The sequence below is a fragment of the Pristiophorus japonicus genome, chromosome 18 (assembly GCF_044704955.1).
Source record: "Pristiophorus japonicus isolate sPriJap1 chromosome 18, sPriJap1.hap1, whole genome shotgun sequence".
Lineage (NCBI taxonomy): Eukaryota > Metazoa > Chordata > Chondrichthyes > Pristiophoridae > Pristiophorus > Pristiophorus japonicus.
In genome coordinates this window covers 28,158,016-28,179,243 of record NC_091994.1, presented here as the reverse complement: position 1 = coordinate 28,179,243, position 21,228 = coordinate 28,158,016, and the positions used below count along the sequence as shown (strand labels likewise).

Sequence of the window (21,228 nt, the reverse complement as noted above, 5' to 3'; positions counted from 1 at the left end):
CTTCAGCTCTATGTTTCTGTATGTGCTCCCTGCTCTTCTGACTCTGGCCTCTTAAAAAAAATATTTATCGGGATGTGGGCGTCCCCAGCAAGGCCAGCATTTATTGCCCATCCCTAGATGCCCTTGAGAAAGTGTTGGCAAGCCGCCTTCTTGAACCGCTGCAATCCATGTGGTGAAAGTACTCCCACAGTACTGCGAGATAGGGAGTTCCAGGATTTTGACCCAGTGACAATGAGAAAGCTCCATTGCCCCTCCCTCTATTTCACCTTTGGTTGTACACTCGCCAGCCATGTTGGCCCCATACTCTGGCACAGTCTCACTAAATCCCTCTGCTCCGCTACCTCTATCCCTTTCTTCAGAATCCTCTTCAAACTTACCTTTATGATCATGCTTTTGATCAACTTACTCCTTCCACCATTTCTTAGAGTCAGGTCACTATTGCCTTGATGAAGCACTTTGTGGTACCTTATCACATTTAAGGTATTAAATAAATGCAAAATGTGGTCGATGCCACAGCATTATTCAGAGAGGATCCCTGATTCTCCCGGCAGGATTCCTCCCTCATCAACTCCATGGAGAAAAAACAGCCCAGCAGGACATCCACTTCATGGCTGTTGCTGGTGTGGAATAGCTGCAACAGTTCGATACATAAAAGTCATTGCACCTGAAAAGTTATTAAGTGTATGTACTGCTTTCAGATGTTTTGATGATGTGAAAACATACTTCTATAAATGCAAGGATTTATATTCTTTTATATATATATTCTATTCTTGAGATCTGTAGGGGTAATTGTGGTTCAGTGACACAGGCCCAGGTAAATAACCAAGTTCGTGTTAGATTGCCCACTGCTTTATTAATGCTTAACAGTTTATGTTTAAAACTTTTCAAAAATGTACTTCACAGTATTTGTAGTTATACTGCAGCCAGTAAGAAGCTGAATTATATACTACGCATATTGTTTGACACTGTTCAATCTGGTCAAATTCACGCATCGAATTACACGACATATTTTGCAGATATTGACTGATTCAAAGTCACAAATTGTGTTGTATAACTGGCCTGATAGAGAATTCTCCGAAACACACCTCAATTAAATAAATCCGATTTAAACAACATGGCTAATAATGTGACAACCCATTCCGCGTACATGAGATAACATCCTGACCGGAATTACTTTCGTACAAGCCACTGACAATTTTTTTTAAATTCAGACAGCTGCACACTAGCACTCGGCAGTAGTGACCGCACAGCTGTAACCATAGCAACTGATGTCTGATAACTGCCGCTGAGCTCTGTATGGCGCCAAAGACACGAACAAAGCATGCCGACACCACACAGCTGACATAACATTAAAGCAGAGCTCTCATGCTGGCTTGCACCTCTGCGAGCATCCCGTCACCATGGAGACCACGGCATTGCCTTATAATACTCCACTCGTGCAACAGAACAAAGACAGCTGTGCCAGATCAAGGTTGCACTGAAAGGTAAGTTTTATCTTGAAATTTAAAAAGAAATTAGACAACATACATAATATAAATAGAATATTGTTCAGAAACGGTTGTATATTCCATGAGTAAAGGGGACTGCCTAACTCATGGACAACTGATTGATGACTTGCCCAGTCTGCCTCACTTATGTAATAAATAGCATATCCAACAACTTCCTATACATTACCCGGTGGATGCCATTACTGATTCACAGGTTCCAGCATTAAATCTCGCCAGCTGCATAATTTTCATTATGTATTAGAAATTCTAACATTGACACAGTGGATTAATACTGGAGGAGATTTCAAAACAGGGGTCAAGATGCAGCACATTGTGTATAATGTGCAATCAAACACTTTAATCAAACTTTAAGAACTTAACTAAACACTGATTTCAGCACAGATGTAACATGTCACTGAGCAACCAAATGAATTCAATCAGAAAGGATTATCGGGATCATTGCCCAAAAGTGCATTTTAGTTTACTTAGAATCTTTGTTTTTGTTTTTCCTCACCTCCCACCCCATTTGTGTTTACTTTATTTCACATTTTTCTGACAGGAGTCGGAATTTCTCTGGTTACTCCGAGTAATGTTGCAGCAAGTGTGTAGCTGAAGATCTTCTCTGGTGGATATTTCCAATTTGTTTGCCACCTATTTATGATTATTTCTAAAAGTACATTCTAGAAGAATATTTCCTGAATTTATTTAGTGTCATCACACAGGGAGGCACACTCCACAAATTCATTCACAATGTTACTACCAGAGCAATTCTTTCCCCAAATACTCAAGAGTTTCTGTGGAGGATGAAGCCCAGAGTTGCTCCATCTTTTTGAAATCATTAGTGTACCACTTATCTTAGCAACAGGTTTCGTCTGGGCGCCAAAGCTAGCAACTTCAAAAACTTTTTTTTTAAACTTTAGATTCCATTATGTGACAAAGCAGTTAATATTCTGGGCTAAACATGTGACTACATGAACACAAATCATTATCATAAAAATCGTGTGCTTTTTAATGAAACAAAAGGCAGACAGCGACCAGGGCTATTCTGACAATCACTGGAAAGAATGCAAGTTTTGTCTTTCCTCAGATCCTTCCTCTCACTCAGGTCTGGCGGCTCAGTTCACCCTCCTCACTGTTATTGCTGAAATAATTCAGCACAATCGAGGATCATGGATGCCAACCCATACCCTTCCATTCTGAGGTTGTGCATGGCAAATCCAGCACATCCCACCAACACTCTGGCAAATTATACATTCTTCACTGTTCCTGGTAATAGAGAGATCTGGGTTCCCTCCCCCCCCCCGGCAAGATATTTTCATCCGTATAAAATTATGAGGACAGTGTACATGACCACTCCCAAAAAAACCTTCTGGGCACTTAAGAGAAACCAGTGCACATTAAAAAATCGCCGCAGAAAGACACCATTGTTTTTAGGTGACGTTTTGGGAGATGGGTCAAGAACAAATATGCATCATGAAGCTTAATTTTTTCAAACTTAAAATGCAGAAAATGGAAATTTAATGCAATTCTTTCATTTTTGATTTTTTTTTCAAAGTGTCACGTCACCACTGAGCGTCTCCAAACCGGGCTCGAGGGTCGGAGCGTCGGCCGGCAGAATCGCTCCCTCGCCCGGACACGGGCTCGGGCTCGGGGCTCGGCTTCAAAACAAGCCTGAGGGTAGGGGGAGTGGGGGGGGGGGGGGGGTTGTAGAAGCCGAAATGAAGGGATTAGAACCCTTACACTGTGCAGCAACATCTAAAGAAGCCCGGGGAGGGTGGGGGAGGGTATTTGTGTCTGGGCGAGGGAGCGATTCTGCCGGCTGAGCCCAGTGAGGAGACATTCGGTCAGTGGTGTGGTGGTACTTTGAAAAAAATCTAAAATTAAAGAATTGCGTTAGACTTCGTTGCCCCAAATGTCCTCATTTGAATGCCTAGCTTCCTGTGCTAAGCAAGCCTATTGCGCATGCTCAGACATGGGTGTGGTCCATACCAGGGCGTCAACTTTGGGGAGAGAGACAACAAAGAAGCTTTAACTCTTTGTCCTGCTGTTTTGAGCTTCTTGCAAAGGTACAATTTAATCATGGGGGCAATACTGACAATGCCATACCTCATGCAAGCCTTCTGCATGATGGTGCAGAGGAGACACTTGATTCAACGTCATCGCATGAGGAACCTCAGAGTACATAGGATGATGGGCATGAGGCCTTACCCACGTTGGGTATATCGAGACAGGCGTTTGTACCTGCACCTGAGTGAACCATACTGTGTAAGAAGGCTACATTTCCACAAAGAAGTTGTAATGCCCACTTCTTGATGGGGGAGGGGGGTGCAGGCGGTAATGTGGATAGCCCGGCTTGGGCCTCTTCAGAGGCTGATCTGGGGATTGGAGTGGGAGTGGCAGGTGATTCTGTCTGGGCCCGGTTCCCTTACTGCAGCAGCTAACACTGATTCCCTCTCTCATGCCCTGACAGTGTCTCAACTACCTCCAACATTCCCTCCCTCATGTTGTCCGACAGTGTATGAGCGACCTGTGACATTCCCTCCTTCATGTTCACCAACAGTATCTTAACTACCTGCAACATTCCCTCCCTCATGTTCACTGACAGCGCATCAGCTACCTACGACATTCCCTCCCTCAGGTGCACTAACATTGTATGAGCTGCCTGCAACATTTCCCTCCCTCATGTTCCCGGACAGTGTTCCCATTTCTCGTGCGAGTGTTGCTACTTCTCCCGACAGTCCCGATACCTCATCACCCACCCCACTGATGGTGTCCAGGAGTGATCGGGTAAGGTCAATGCTCTCCCCACTCATTGCCATCATGTGAACCACATCTGTTAGATCCTGCACCTCAGGAGAGCACAGTCGAGCTCTCCTTCCCCTCCTCACCCTGGGTGTGGTTCGCTCATCCCACTGGGATCCACAGCCTCGGAGGGTGGGGTCCTGGGTGTGCCTAACTGCACCCCACTGGAATCCCCAGCCTCAGACTGTGAGAAACCATGGAATGTCTCAACACTCGTACCACTCAGCAAAGGGCCTACCACTTCAATGGGTGGCACCTGCACCTCCAGAGTGAGTACAACAGTGGGGGCTTCATCCATCCCCTCCCCCTCACCCCCATGCCCTTGGTCTGGAAGGTGAGTTGGGAAGATGTTCTCTTCAGGCTCGTCCGTGTTGTGTATGGAGAAAGAGTCAGACTGAACACTGTGAGCTCAAAGTAAAGTGTGACCTTAGTCTTTTATTGCAGGTCTCCAGAGTGCCTCTCCAACCTGTGAAGCCTCCTTAAATACCTGTGCTCCCAAGGGATTATGGAATCCCTTGGGACTCCAGGGAATGAGCCCTCTGGTGGCTGTACAGAGTAAATACAAGTCCACATATATAACAACACTCACCCCCCCCCCCCCCCCCCCCACCGCCACCAAAGTCAACAGTGTAACTATTCACAATGTGAGTCGATCTGGGGTCCTTCTTGCCCTGGTTGATCGTCTCGGTGTGAAAGCTGGTGTTGAATCATTTGTTGGGCCCTCACTGGGCTGCTGTGGGTGATGGGTTCTGCTTTGTGGTCAACCGTGGTGCCGGTTGCCACTGGTGTGTATGTTGGGGGAATCATAAAAAGTAGGGTCCAAGGTGGGTTGCTCAGGATAGTCCGTGAATCTGAGTTTGATTTGGTCCAAGTGTTTCCGGTAAATGAGTCTATTTGAAAGTTTGACCCGAAACACCCTGATCCCCTCTTTGGACACGCCAGTGCTGGGAAGCCATTTGGGACCTTGTCCATAATTTAATACAAATACAGGATCATTGATTTCAATCTTGCGTGACACCTTTGCGCTATCATGGTATGCACTTTGTTGAAGCCGCCTGCTCTCTACCTGTTCATGTAGATCAGGGTGAACTAACGAGAGCCTTGTCTTAAGTGCTCTTTTCATGAGCAGTTCAGCAGGTGGGATCCCAGTGAGTGAGTGAGGTCTCGTGCAGTAGCAAAGCAGGACTCGGGATAGGCGAGTCTGCAGTGAGCCTTCAGTTACCCTCTTCAAGCCTTGCTTGATGGTTTGCACTGCTCTCTCTGCCTGATCATTGAACGCTCGTTTAAACGGGGCAGATGTGACATGTTTGATCCCGTTACGGGTCATGAATTCTTTGAACTTAGCACTTGTAAAACATGGCCTGTTGTCACTCACCAGGACATCGGGTAGCCGTGTGTGGCAAACATGGCCCGCAGGCTTTCAGTAGCGGCAGCGGACATGCTAGCCGACATTATCTCACATTCAATCTACTTGGAGTACGCGTCTACAATCACAAGGAACGTTTTACCCAAGAACGGGCCTGCATAGTCGACGTATACTCTAGACCACGGTTTGGAGGACCAAGACCATAAACTTAGCGGTGCCTCCCTGGGTACATTGCTTAACTGCGAGCATGTATTACATCTGTGAACGCAGGACTCTAAGTCCGCATCGATACCGGGCCACCACACGTGGGATCTGGCTATCGCTTTCATCATTACAATGCCTGGGTGTGTACTGTGGAGGTCATTGATGAAGGTGTCTCTGCCCTTCTTGGGGACCACTACTCGATTGCCCCACAGAAGCAGTCTGCCTGTATAGACATTTCATCTTTACGCCACTGGAACGGCTTTATCTCTTCCTGCATTTCCACTGGGACACTGGACCAGCTCCTGTGAAACACACAGCTTTTGACTAGAGATAATAAGGGTCCTGGTTTTGATCTGCCGGGCAGTGACGGGTGATTGCTCACTCTCAAATGCTTCCATAGCCATGGCTAGATCTACGGGCTGCGCCATTTCCACCCCCATGGTGGGCAATGGCAGCCTACTGAGAGCATCGGCGCAGTTTTCTGTGCCTGGCCTGTGGCGGATGGCGTAGTTGTATGCGGTCAATGTGAGCGCCCATCTCTGGATGCGGGCCGATGCGTTGATATTTATCCCTTTACTCTCGGAGAACAGGGATATAAGTGGTTTATGGTCAGTTTCCTATTTGAATTTTAGCCCAAACAGGTATAGATGCATTTTCTTTACCCCCATAGACACACGCTAACGCTTCGTTTTCAATCATGCTGTAGGCTCTCTCAGCCTTAGACAGACTCCTGGATGCATAAGCAACCGGTTGCAGTTTCCCGAAATCATTAACTTGCTGCAATACACACCCGACGCCATATGACGACACATCACATGCTAGTACCAAACGCTTACATGAATCATACAACACAAGCAATTTGTTTGAGCATAACAATTTTCTCACTTTTACAAAGGCATTTTCTTGGCTTTTGCCCCAAACCCATTCGTCCCCTTTTCGTAGTAAGACATGCAGTGGTTCTAACAGTGTGCTGAGACCCGGTAAGAAGTTACCAAAGTAGTTCAGGAGTCCCAGAAACGACCGCAGCTCGGTCATGTTCTGTGGCCTCGGTGCGTTCTCGATTGCCTCCATCTTCGCGTTGGTGGGTCTGATGCCGTCCACCACAATCCTCCTTCCCAGGAACTCCACTTCAGGCGTTAGGAAAATGCACTTTGAGCGTTTTAACCTGAGCCCCACGCGGTTGAGTCGACTAAGAACCTCCTCCACATTTTGCAGATGCTCGACTGTGATCCGACCTGTGACTAAGATGTCTCCTGGAAGATCACGATGTGCGGGACCGACTTCAGTAAGCTTTCTATGTTTCTCTGGAATATCGGATTCCAAACGGGCATCTGTTATACACAAAAAGACCTGTGTGCGTGTTGATGCAGGTGAGGGCCTTCAATGATTCCTCCAGTTCCTGCGTCATGTAGGCTGAAGTCAGATCCAGCTTCGTGAATGTCTTTCCTCCTGCCAGCGTTGCAAAGAGGTGGTCGGCCTTTGGTAGTGGGTATTGGTCCTGCAGGGAGAAACGATTGATAGTTACTTTGTAATCGCCACGGATTCTGACGGTGCCGTCTCCCTTGAGGACTGGGACGATAGGACTGGCCCACTCGTTGAACTCGATCGGGAAAATGATGCGCTCTCTTTGCAGCCCGTCCAGCTCGATCTCTACTCTTTCTCTCATCATGTACGGTACTGCTCTCGCCTTGTGATGGGGTTGCGCCCCCCGGAATTAGGTGGATGTGCACTTTTGCTCCTTGGAATTTACCGATGCCTGGTTCGAACAGCAAAATAAATTTATTTAAGACCTGTGAACACGAAGTGTCGTCAGCGGGCGATAGCGATCGGACGTCATCCCAGTTCCAGTGTATCTTTCCCAGCCAGCTCCTGCCGAGCAGTATGGGACCATCGCCTGGCACCACCCAGAGTGGTAGCTTGTGCACCGCTCCATTGTAGGAGACCTTTATGGTAGCACTGCCAATTACAGGTATCAGCTTTTTCATGTAAGTTCTTAGTTTCGTGCGAGCTGGTGTTAAGACTGGCCTTGAGGCCTTGTTGCACCACAACCTTTTGAAAGTCTATTTGCCCATGATGGACTGGCTCGCGCCCGTGTCCAGCTCCATTGACACCGGGAGTCCATTTAGTTCAACATTCAGCATTATCGGGGGACAATTCATGATGAATGTGTGCACCTCATGTACCTCTGCCTCCTTGATCTGAGGCTCTGATTCATCATGATCCTCTGTGGATTTGTCCTCCTCTGCAAAATGGTGGTTTGCAGGTTTAACAGGCTTTGCAGCTCGCCTGCACACTCATTGGAGGTGTCCCATTGTTCCACAGCCCTTGCAAACGTACTCTTTGTATCGGCATGAATGGAAACGATGATCACCCCCGCAGCGCCAACAAGGTGTTAATGACCTTGCATTCATCACACTTGATGGTGGACTCTGAGACATCTGCGGACGTGTAGCTGCAGGTATGTGTGACCTGCCCTGTACGTTACGATTCGAAAACAACATCACTTTGTTCACAGTACTTGTAGCGGCACTTGTGTGTTGAGCGTTTTGCATATTGTCACTGGTGGCAATGAACGCCTGGGCTATCGCTATGGCCTTACTCAAGGTTGGGGTCTCTACAGTCAAAAGTTTGCAAAGTATGATTTCGGGGTCAATGCCATGTACGAAAAAGTCTCTGAGCATGTGCTCCAAATGTCCTTCAAATTCGCAAAGTCCTGCAAGGCGTCTTAGCTCGGCGACATAACTCGCCACTTCCTGGCCTTCAGACCTTTTGTAGGTGTCTACACCGGTACCTCGCCATCAGAATGCTTTCCTTCGGGTTCAAATGTTCCCGGACCAGTGAGCACAAATCATCGTACGATTTCTCCGTGGGTTTCGCTGGAGTGAGCAGATTCTTCATGAGGCCATACGTTGGTGCCCCACAGACGATAAGGAGAATCGCCCTTCATTTGGCAGCGCTCTCTTCCCCATCTAGCTCGTTGGCCACAAAATATTGGTCGAGTCGCTCCAAAAAAGTTTCCCAATCATCTCCCTCCGAGAATTTCTCCAGGATGCCCACTGTTCTCTGCATCTTTGGGTACGATGTCTGTATCTCGTCACCAGTTGTTGTGTATGGAGAAAGAGTCAGACTGAATACTGTCAGCTCAAAGTAAAGTGTGACCGTGGTCTTTTATTGCAAGTCTCCAGAGTGCCTCTCCAACCTGTGAAGCCTCCTTAAATACCTGTGCTCCCAAGGGATTATGGGATCCCTTGGGACTCCAGGGGATGAGCCCTCTGGTGGCTGTACAAAGTAAATACAAGTATACATGTATAACAACCCGCGTCTGAATTTTCTTCTGCATCGGCTTCGGCCTCGTCAGCCTCAAGTTCTGCAAAATATAACAGAACAGACATATGGTTAGCAGCAGAGGAGGGGACAAGGTGGCATGAGTAGGCTCACACAGCACAGGCAGCAGGGTCATTTGAAGGACCCCGATGAATGATTGCACATTGCATCAACCGAAGCGTAGCTGACGGAGACGTCCCCATGAACCGAAGCATGGCTAGCCCGCGCAGTACTTAACATTTAGGAAAGCCAGACTGTGGAATTTGCAGGACTTACCCTCTCCCTCGAGTTGGGCCCAGCTTGTGCAGTAGTGGTTACTTTTCTCCAGGCAGGACCCATCAAAGCAGCAACCCTCTCTTCCAAGGGTATCAGTTGGTGTAGATTTGCCGGGCCTCCTCCTGTTCAAGTTCTTTCCCTTTTGTTGTGTGCCACTTTCTTCTGCAACGCTAAAATAGAACTTTTTAGAGAGGGTGTCTTTCTGCTGGGTGGGACATATACAGATGGTCACATTTACAATTGCAATTCCATTGAATAAATGAAAATATTACTTACACTAACTACTTGACCAAGGTCCTGCCACTTTTTGCACCGGTCTGCAGTCCTCGGGGTGGTCACCATTGTACAGTAATCTTCTGCAAGTTGGTTCTAGCGTTTCTTCATTTCTTTTGGTGAAAGTTTTATGCGACCTCTGCTGGTGCCCAGCTCGTGCCATCTTGCCATCTGGCCTCAATTACAGTAACCAGTGCCTCCACTTCATCCTGTAAAAAAATTCTTGGTCCTTGAGCCGCGTTACATATTGTATTGCAGCTCCGATTGTTCCAATGAGAATTAAAGTTCTCACACACAACTGGCTCTTTAAAAATGGCCGAATGCAGACTGGGAGGTATACTGGGCATGTGCATCCATAGCAGTCATGTCAAAAAGGTCCTTTTTTTGCGCATGTACAGAAGCCGGGGATGGGGGTGGGGGGGGCATTGTTTTTTCGGAACAGTCACTAGGCTCCACTCCCCCGAAGCTAAAAGATAGGTTGCGCAGCGCCAATTTCAAAACATAGAACAGGGACATTTGTTAGTTATTTTTTGGAGTAGTCGAGGCCAAAAAAAAGGGCGTAACTCTTGCAGTGGACAACAAACGGCATTGGGGAAAATTGAGGCCAATGATTCTATGACAACAATGATATCTTCATATAACTTAAGATAACTTAACTGAAGTTATCACTCAATGGCTAAACTTACAGCCTCTGGTTTCCCATGCAGCACTGTGAACTATAAGTTCCAGTTAGTTTACACCATCACAACATGTTGATCGTTAATAGTAAAATTCCCTTCCAGGCTCCGAGATAATACCATTTTTAAATTAAATTAAATTTCGGTTTGATACTGTAGGTTTTATTTTACCAAAATAGTATGATTGGATGAAGAACCACTGCATGTGAGAAAATACTTTATACTATTACCAGTTATTTAATGTCAACTTCGAACTGTCTTCAGTCTATTGGCATCACAAAACAAGACCTGAACACAACAATGATTGCCTTTTCTGTTAGGCCAGAGGACAACAACAAAAAAAATCGAAATTTTCACAAAAGATCACGAGGTAAGTTTGGATGAAGAAGGCCATTCAACTCATTTGAATTCATCATTCCAATCCTACTGTCCTCCCATCACAGCATGGAGCCTACTTGAATGAGTCCAGTATCCTGATTGCAATCATTATTCTGGAGGCTTTTAGATCAATTATGGTCTCTAAAATGAAAACAAAACTAATTTTAAGTATAATGTTCCATTCTTCAATTGGAGCATTTCAGTGCACTCTGTCACTAACATAAATCAACAACAGCTTACTTTGCAGTCCTCTGCTGCAGTCAATATTTGGTTGCATTGTGGTCTCTGTATGTACTACGACTGAGCTTTCTGAGCAATAATACATAGAAACATAGAAAATAGGTGCAGGAGTAGGCCATTCGGCCCTTTGAGCCTGCACCACCATTCAATCAGATCATGGCTGATCATTCATCTCAGTACCCCTTTCCTGCTTTCTCTCCATACCCCTTGATCCCTTTAGCCGTAAAGGCCATATCTAACTTCCCCCTTGAATATATCCAATGAATTGGCATCAACAACTCTGCGGCAGGGAATTCCACAGGTTAACAACTCTCTGAGTGAAGAAGTTTCTTCTCATCTCAGTCCTAAATGGCTTACCCCTTATCCTTAGACTATGACCCCTGGTTCTGGACTTCCCCAACATCGGGAACATTCTTCCTGCATCTAACCTGTCCAGTCCCATCAGAATTTTATATGTTTCTATGAGATCCCCTCTCATCCTTCTAAACTCCAATGAACACAGGCCCAGTCGATCCAGTCTCTCCCCATATGTCAGTCCTGCCATCCCGGGAATCAGTCTGGTGAACCTTCGCTGCACTCCCTCAATAGCAAGAACATCCTTCCTCAGATTAGGAGACCAAAACTGAACACAATATTCCAGGTGAGGCCTCACTAAGGCTCTGTACAACTGCAGTAAGACCTCCCTGCTCCTATACTCAAATCCCCTAGCTATGAAGGCCAACATACCATTTGCCGCCTTCACCGCCTGCTGAACCGGCATGCCAACTTTCAATGACTGATGTACCATGATACCCAGGTCTCGCTGCACCTCCCCTTTTCCTAATCTGCCACCATTCAGATAATATTCTGCATATTCTGCCTTCGTGTTTTTGCCACCAAAGTGGATAACTTCACATTTATCCACATTATACTGCATCAGCCACGCGTTTGCCCACTCACCTAACCTGTCCAAGTCACCCTGCAGCCTTTTAGCGACCTCCTCACAGCTCACACCGCCACCCAGCTTCGTGTCATCTGCAAACTTGGAGATATTACACTCAATTCCCTCATCCAAATCATTAATGTATATTGTAAATAGCTGGGGTCCCAGCACTGAGCCCTGCGGTACCCCAATAATCACTGCCTGCCATTCTGAAATGGACACGTTTATCCCGACTCTCTGCTTCCTGTCTGCCAACCAGTTCTCTATCCATGTCCGTATATTACCCCCAATACCATGTGCTTTAATTTTGCACACCAATCTCTTGTGTGGGACCTTGTCAAAAGTCTTTTGAAAGTCCAAATACACCACATCCACTGGTTCTCCCTTGTTCACTCTACTAGTTACATACTCAAAAAATTCCAGAAGATTTGTCAAGCATGATTTCCCTTTCATAAATCCATGCTGACTTGGGCCGATCCCGTCACTGCTTTCTAAATGTGCTGCTATTTCATCTTTAGTAATTGATTCCAACATTTTCCCCACTACTGATGTCAGCTAACCGGTCTATAATTACCTTCTTTTCTCTCTCCCTCTTTTCTTAAAAAGTGGTGTTACATTAGCTACCCTCCAGTCCATAGGAACCGATCCAGAGTCGATAGACTGTTGGAAAATGATCACCAATGCATCCACTATTTCTAGGGCTACTTTGGGATGCAGACTATCAGGCCCCAGGGATTTATCGGCCTTCAATCCCATCAATTTCTCTAACACCATTTCCCGCCTAATAAGAATTTCATAAAAAGTTGTGAATAAATTAAGCTCCCTTGCTTTGCAATAGTTGTGTTCTTTTTGTTGTTCCTGGCTCTTAGGTTTGTGAAAATTATACCAACTCAACAATACTTGTTGTCCCTTTCTAATTCCACACCTGATTGAACTATTTCCTTTTAGACACGCTATAAATAGTAGGAAAGAAAGTGGCAGGCCTAAGGCTTCAGTGGAAAATAATGGGTAATTTGAAGAATATTAGCAGCGTGTGCTGCTAATGTGTGGTGTTTGACATCAGTCCAGTTATTTCTTACTTATACTTATAGTTGTTTTCTGATGTGTGACATAAATAACGTTTTTTGCAATCGGTGTCATAGGAGAAATTGAGTGAAGAAATGTATGGGAAAACGTAGGTATTTTAGTCAAGAAATTATCAAATCTTAAACAAAAGTTGCCATGCGCTAAACATAATGCACTTGACAATGGTTATCTGCACCATCTTTTCCATTGGCTTGTTTCACTTTAGTTTCAATTTCAAATCCATTCCAGCCATAAAATGAGTTGCTTGATCACATAATTCGGAAGTTCATACCGCATTGACATGACTGGAACTCTGTGACCGTAACTCTAACCTGCTAACCAATGTAGGTAATGAAATGGCTTTGTTGTCTGCAGGATCACTATATAACATCAGGCACAAACACATTCCACAAGTTTAGTGTCAGTGAAAAGCTGAAACTGCTGCTAAACTCGGAGCAGAAATCAAGTTTGAAGGACCAAACTGGCTGTTAAGTAAAGTGGAGTGAGATTCCCTTCTCCAGGAAGTCTCATTCTACTTTGGTCTGCTTTTAGGATACAATTACACTGAAGAGAAGCAGAGTGTATGCATTTTCCAAAAAAAGTACATGTTGTTTCACTAGCCAATCTATATAAAAAGTTTTGTAAAATTGTTTGATTGTGGGGTCCCAGGATGCATTGTTGATTGAAGGCAAGGAAAATAGAAATGGGGAGTGATGTAAAATGTGCTGCCGATTCTCACCCATTTTACACTATCGCACAGTCAAAATCTCCCCTCCTCCCCCCCCCAACCCAGGAGTTTTAAATTAGTTGGTGGAGCTAGCTGTGTATTTAAATGTCATGTTCCTGTGCCACATGCCTCAGATATGCACATTCAACAATATTTACGAAATCCAGAACTGATTTCATTCTGGAGGCATTAAGAACATAAGAAATAGGAACAGGATTCGGGCCATATGGCCCATCGCGCCTGCTCCGCCATCATCATAAGATCATGGCTGATCTTCATCCTCAACTCCACTTTCCCGCCCGATCCCCATATCCCTTGATTCCCTTAGTGTCCAAAAATCTTAGCGATCTCATTCTTGAATATACTCATCGACAGAGCATCCACAGTAGAGAATTCCAAAGATTCACCACCTTCTGAGTGAAGAAATTTCGCTTCATCTCAGTGCTAAATGGCTGACCCCTTATCCTGAGACGATGACCCCTAGTTCTAGACTCGCCAGCCAGTGGAAACAACCTCTCAGCATCTAATTGGATTGGTAAACTAAATGACATTCTCCCGAGTAGCTCATTGATACTGAAGTGAAATCTACTAATTAATCTACCCAGACATAGCACAGCCATCCTGGGATGCTGCACTACACAGTACCCTGCTGGGGAGATAGCATGAACTTCATATCACTCCATGATTAATTTTATAAGCTCATTATTATTGTAGCTTTTTGATGTTCTGTTTTAACTGTTCCTCCTCATCCAAACCTTCTTTTTCTTGCAGATTCAGAGCAGGGTGGCAGCCCGAGGCCTGCTATTGGCTCTGAGGCTGATGACAGCAAGACAGGAACAATTGGTGAGTGTTGAGCTTGCTAACATAAAATTATAATTGTGATACTTTCGTCCCTTTGTCAGTGTCACTGATGTATGCAGTGATACTTCCCTCCGTCCTCTCAGTGTTACTGAGTATACAGTCATTAACTCCTCCACCCTCTCTCAGTGTTACTGAGAATACAGTAATAACCCCCCACCCCCACTCTGTGTCACTGACTATACAGTGATACTCCCCCCCCCCTCAGTGTTACTGAGTGTACAGTGATACTCCCTCCCCCTCAGTGTTACTGAGTATACAGTGATACTCCCCCCCTCAGTGTTACTGAGTATACAGTGATACTCCCCCCCCCCCCCCTCAGTGTTACTGAGTATACAGTGATACTTCCCTCCCTCCCTCTCACTGTTACTGAGTATACAGTGATACTTCCCCCCCCCCCAGTATTATTGAGCATACAGTGATACTCCCCCTCCCCAGTGTTACTGAGTATACAATGATACTCCCCCCCTCTCTGTGTTACTGAGTATACAGTGATACTCCCCCCCGCCCTGTCTCAGTGTTAATGAGTATACAGTGATACTCCCCCTCCCCAGTGTTACTGAGTATACAATGATACTACCCCCCCCCCCTCAGTGTCACTGATGTATACAGTGATCCTTCCATCCCTCCTCTCTGTGTTACTGAGTATACAGTGATACTTCTCTCCCTCTGTCTGTGTTAATCTTTAGTTTCAGCTCCCCAGTCGCTCAGTTATACTGAACTCACTCGGTTAGTTATTCTGTTCTGTTGTGCACCATGTGGGTTAAACTTTAGACTTCATTCATCTGTATAATGCAGTTATATAATAGGAGAAAGAGCAGCATTACATGTGTGTATTTCAACTTGTGCATAATGTTCTACTATCTGAATGCTAGATACAATGTTATTGTCATGAAATAGCTAATAGGACAGTTGGCTCTTTTAAAAAGTCAATTTTGTAAACTTCAAACAAGTTTAAAGTGTTAATTTTTCACTGGCTGTAATTAAACTGTTATTATAGCAATTTAAGTCTCCTGGTGGTGGTCGCACACCAACATGATTGGAGAATAGCTTCCCTTCAGTTATACTACACATTTTGTATCATTGCAAAGTTAAAACCTCTGCAGCAATACAGAACAGGCAGTAACTTGGACTATAGTAATGCATTACAGCTTTAAGGAACGGTAAGCAGAACTGTTTAATAGGAAGTCAGTCTGGTTAAGCAGAAAATTCTTTGTACTTGCAGCTTAAAACAAAGAGAACTTGGTGCTGCCCTCGATGTGTGATATGATGTAGAACCCTATTACAGCCTGGGTTAGCTGTACCCACCGACCTGCACTGAAAGCTTTCTACTCACATTGCCGCAGTTTATAATCAGGGCCCCTAAGGTTCTGCCATTCTGCAGTTGCAGAAATTGTCCCTTCCCACCAAGGAATTTTGCCCCTACCAGCTTCTACTCTTGTTTTTCATCCACACTTTTGCCCCCAGTAACTAAATGCAAACCCAGTGCCTGACCTATCGATGCTTACACTAACAGTTGGTATATTGGTTCCAAATAATGTCCAAATTTCCTTTGATATATATACAGCTATCTAATACCCAAGCATTTCACACCAAAAACAAGTTGCCTGCTGTGAAAATCATTGGTATTATATATCACCACTAATCTCATCTCCTTAATCAGCTGCTTGCCAACATTGGAGTTCAGTTTATAGGTAAATGTTCAGAGGTGCGAAATGTATAAGGATAAGCAAATTAGAGAGTACTGGGATTAGAGGATTGGTGTCAATTCAGATCGCTACCTACTAAAGCAAACTACCGCGGATGCTGAGAATCTGAAATAAAAACAGAAAATGCTGGAAAAACTCAGCAGGTAAGGCAGCATCTGTATAGAGAGAGAAAAACAGAGTTAACAATTTAGGTCGTTGATCTTTCATCAGAACACCAAGTGTTGGTTACATACTGCTTAATCCTTAAATACTCCTTCAACACCAAAGTGATAGATTGTGGGGGGCGGGGGTTGGATATGGTGATTGGGTGACTATCTCCATGCAGCGATGCAGCTACACAAGGTATTCCTTCAAATGGGCTGGATTTCCACCCTTTCAGTCAGGTCGAGCGGGGCGAGAGAAATCTCAAGCTCCAACTCAATTTAAACAGCCTCAAAATTGATACTCCATAGCTGCTTTTATAGGGCACTGTTTTTGCTCTGATTCCATGACCATTGTCGTGGCATTAACACTAGTAAATCCAACGTTTATCCTAGCAATAGAATTGTGGGCTGGAAAAAAACCCTGGATGTACAATTATGTTGGCAGGAGAAGAAAGGCGGATTAAGTAGCATAAATCTGGGAACTGGCTGATGGATGCTGGCCTCCCAAAATCCAAACTAAATGACCAGTATAAAAGAGACTTGGGATGGGAACTCAGTGGGGAACGTGTGGATCTGGATCTTCACCGGTTACATTTTTCCATTAAAATAATGGCCCATATTTTCCAGGGCCTACGTACGCACCCATAAAGGCTCCTGCATGCGCGAAAACCCAGAACTTGCGATCTGTCAAGAATCTTCTTGGCAGATCGTAGCCATCCCCGGGAAAAGGGCATTCATGGGCAGAGAGTTGGGCTATTTGCCCGGAAAAAGCCTGTGAAATTCTTACGCCTGGTAAAAGGTTATTTTTTAGCCCCTTTAAAACGTTTACATTTATTTTGTTTTTAAATTACATTTTGTTTTAAATGTTTAATTAAATGATATTTCAATTAATTTTAAATATGTAATTAACAACATTTATTTGCTTTGTAAATGTGTTTTTTATGTGATCCCCAATCAAGCTTATGGGGTTTCTGTACGTGCCTAATCGATTGATTGTTAAAACGCATGGCGATTAGCCTGCAGCAGCTGAGCTCTTTCAGCATGATGCCTTCATGTAATTCATTTCCAATCATGCATTTCGACAATCAGATCACAGGTAAGGTGTTCAAACATAACAGATTGATCTAATCCCTTCACTGAATGACAGTGACAATCAGTTAGCAGTGGTGTAGACCCTGCCAGTCAGGATGAGAAAGACTTTTTCTGTGTGATTATCTCTGAAATTACTCAGATATTACATTTTGTTGGGAACAACGTTAAATATTCAAAGACAAAAATGCAGCTGTTGGACATTTGAACCAAAACAGAAAATGCTGGAGACATTCGGCAGGTCAGTCAGAATCTGCAGAGAGAAAGAGAGAGAGCAGACAAGTTAATGCTTCAGATGTAGACCCTTTGTCACAAGTCAAACGTGTGAGATCTGAATTTCCCACTTCTACAGTCGTCAGCTCACAACCTTCTGCCCATTCTCAATAATGGCCATAAAACCACAGCAGAGCATCACAGAAGTGGAAACCCATGGCCTGGATGTCGAGGTATGGGGTAGGGTTAGCCAGAATCAAATAATATAAGTGCTAGTGACGGCTCATGAGGTGTATTATACCACTTGAGTAAGACTGATGTGTAAAAATAGCACTTATAGGCATTACACAGCCAGATGAAAATTAGTAACATGGGAATTTACGAGACCATTACTATATATCTAACTGGCCCCAAGTAGTAACCAAACTACAGATCAGCTTTTACTTTTAAACTAAATTCAATTGGAAATTGTTTCCACTGGCGGGAAGGTTAACCAGCGGAGGGAGATTTAAGGTAATTGGCAAAAGAACCAGGAGGGGAGATGAGGAGAAACCTTTTTGCGCAGCAAGTTGTTATGATCTGAAATGCGTGAAAGAGCGATGGAAGCAGATTCAATAGTAACTTTGAAAAGGGAATTGGATATATACTTGAAGGGGAAACAATTGCAGGACTATGGGGAAAGAACAAGGGGTGGGACGAGTTGGATAGCTCTTTCAAAGAGCCAGCACAGGCATGATGGGCCAATGGCCTCCTTCCGTGCTGTATGATTGTGTGTTTCTAACTCAGTTCCTCAAAGTAGCATCTGATATTATGAGACATATTAGCAACTTTGGGGAAAGCCTAAGCTAATGTAATTCAATCTGAAGTCAGAAACATTTCCCTTTTCTCTGAAACCCTTGTGCATGTTATTCTTTGGCATTTAAAATAAAATGATTAATTAGAATTAGTATTTTTTACCATATTTACTGTCAAGGATGGACATGCCTTGTCAGCGAGCCATGAACAAAGACAGGTTTAAAAGTACAAAAATAAAATGTCATTTTGCCCCAGACCTCAAGGTGCAATTAAGTGTGCCCATCCTTGTTATTGAAACTTCGTCACTTCAGAAAGAAGTCCTCAATACCTCACTTAGCATTCTCTCTTCGTGGGGCACAGGGTCGAAGCAGAAAGATTGCACACAGGATTGTGGTTTTTAACTTTTTATTACAACTTCAACTGACTATTACTTAAGATTGTCGCGCAACAATGAACCACAGGGGGAAATGTTCTCGGTGTGCTCTTTGTGGCAAATCCATACTCCTCTTTATAAAGAATGAGTTCACGATTTCAGCCGTAATAGTGCACAAAGGAAATTCCCATACCTCTCTATAAATTCACCTAACTTATCATGAATACCCTTCTGAAGACAAATGATCAATTGTAAGATAAAAGGATTTGGTTATGATGTGCATGCTACCCTTTAAAACAAACTAGCTCTGACTAGCCTTGATATTTTGGTGTAGATTATTTGTACTTTAAAGATCAATGTGAGTCAGACCCAGTAAATTCAAACTGCATCCAGGGTCATAAACTCATACTTAATCCTCAAAATCTGTTCCAGTGGTCGGACACCTTGCTGTGGAGGCCTGTCAGTGAGCTTTAAACCTTTGCCCTATCTGCCTGGTATATTTGAAATTTCAAATGCTGCAAGACCAATTTCCGTGATAAAAATAACTTCAGTGGTCAGACCGATATGCTACAAGAACTCCCCCCCACTGTGTAAAAATATTTATTTATAATTTTAGTTATTTAAATATAGAGGCATAGAGAAAAGCTCCTCTTATTCTGCTCCAACAATGTGCTTGAAACCCAAACCTCAGGGGAACACCTTGTACTGCACCAGTCAGACATTTCCTTTTTGCCACACCAGTTGTTTTTTGTGGCCTCCTTGAATGAGACTGACAATTTAGTGCCAGATTATGTGTACCTTTGTTCTGTGAAGTCTCAACCACTAGAATTGGATTAAAGTTAACCAAAGTCATTTCCAGTTGGATGCTTACATCAGAGAGGAAACTTTAAACTAGGAAGGGATATGTGTGGGGAAGGGGGAGGTGGGGGGAGTAAAACCAACCAGGATCAGCTAATGGTGAAGGGAGAAATAGACTTGGATGATATTCATGCAGAAAACGATGTAGCAAGAAGACTATGAGTAGAGGAATAAAACTCAGGATCTGCACAGCACAGTCTCAGTGCCCCCAGCTCTGCCAAGCCTCAGGACAAATCCCCTACTGCTACCAAAGCCCAGGATTGTCCACAGTACTTTCATAACCCATAACTTCCCTCCAGTGCAACTAAGCCCCAACGCCTTCTCCAGTACCGCTACACATTCCATCTTGCTGCATATCTTCAACTATGGAATGAAAATGAGCACACTTTAGTAAAGGAATATACAGAAAACAATGGCCGTCATTTAATGTTATCACGGAATAAATAACAATTGTGGAATTCACTCTCTAAAGCACCAGTAAACAATCCAGAAAAGTATGTAATAAAAACAGAATTGCACCTATTCCGTCACTAAATCAGTGATCCTGATAATACATTGGATTGATGAAAATGATCAGGAGATCGAAGAACTAATAGATCGCAAGCGCAAAGCATTTCTGAGCCTCAAGCAACAGCCCAACTCGGGAGCTGCAAAACAACATTACAGATGGCTCAAGGCTTAGGTTCAACAAAAAACTCGGGACCTAAAGAACAGGTGGTGGATGGAGAAAGCACAGGATATACAACAACTGGCCGACAGCCACGATATGCAAGGATTCTTCACTGCAGTCAAGGCCACCTACGGTCCAAACTCCCAAGGCCCCACCCCACTCCTGGCCAAGAACCGGGAAACACTCATCAAGGACACCGAGGCTGTCAGGGCCCGATGGAAGGAGCACTTTGAAGATCTCCTCAATCGAGACTCTGCCTTTGACTCGAGTGTTCTCGATTCCATCCCGCAGCATGCCACCCGTCACCAACTCAGTGAAACTCCAACGTTGCATGAGATAGGCAAAGCCATAAAACAGCTTAAGAATAACAAGACTACGGGTGCGGATGGAATCCCTGCTGAAGCGCTAAAATATGGCGGAGAGACGCTGTTGGCGCGGATACATGACCTCATCGCTCTCATCTGGAAGGAGGCGAGCATGCCGGGAGATCTCAGAGATGCAGTGATTGTGACCATTTTTAAAAAGGGGAACAAGTCCGACTGCGGCAGCTACAGGGAAATCTCCCTGCTTTCAGCTACTGGGGAAGTTGTCGCTCGAGTTCTCCTCAATCGTGTTCTCCCTGTGGCCGAGGAGCTCCTCCCGGAATCACAATGCGGATTTCGTCCCCTACGGGGCACAACAAACATGATCTTTGCAGCGCGCCAGTTGCAGGAAAAATGCAGGGAGCAGCGCCAGCCCTTATACATGGCCTTTTTCGATCTTACAAAGGCCTTTGACAC

General features: G+C 44.6%; 1 protein-coding gene across 6 annotated transcripts in view; it reads left to right on the top strand.

Moving 5' to 3' along the window:
• nfic (nuclear factor I/C) overlaps window positions 1-21,228 on the top strand; it is a 441,536-nt gene that overhangs the window by 231,286 nt on the left and 189,022 nt on the right. For all 6 annotated transcript variants that reach the window (XM_070859816.1, XM_070859817.1, XM_070859813.1 and 3 more), the window contains exon 3: window positions 14,513-14,584. In XM_070859816.1, coding sequence (XP_070715917.1) covers window positions 14,513-14,584 — 72 coding nt within the window. The remainder of the gene's footprint in view (window positions 1-14,512; window positions 14,585-21,228) is intronic.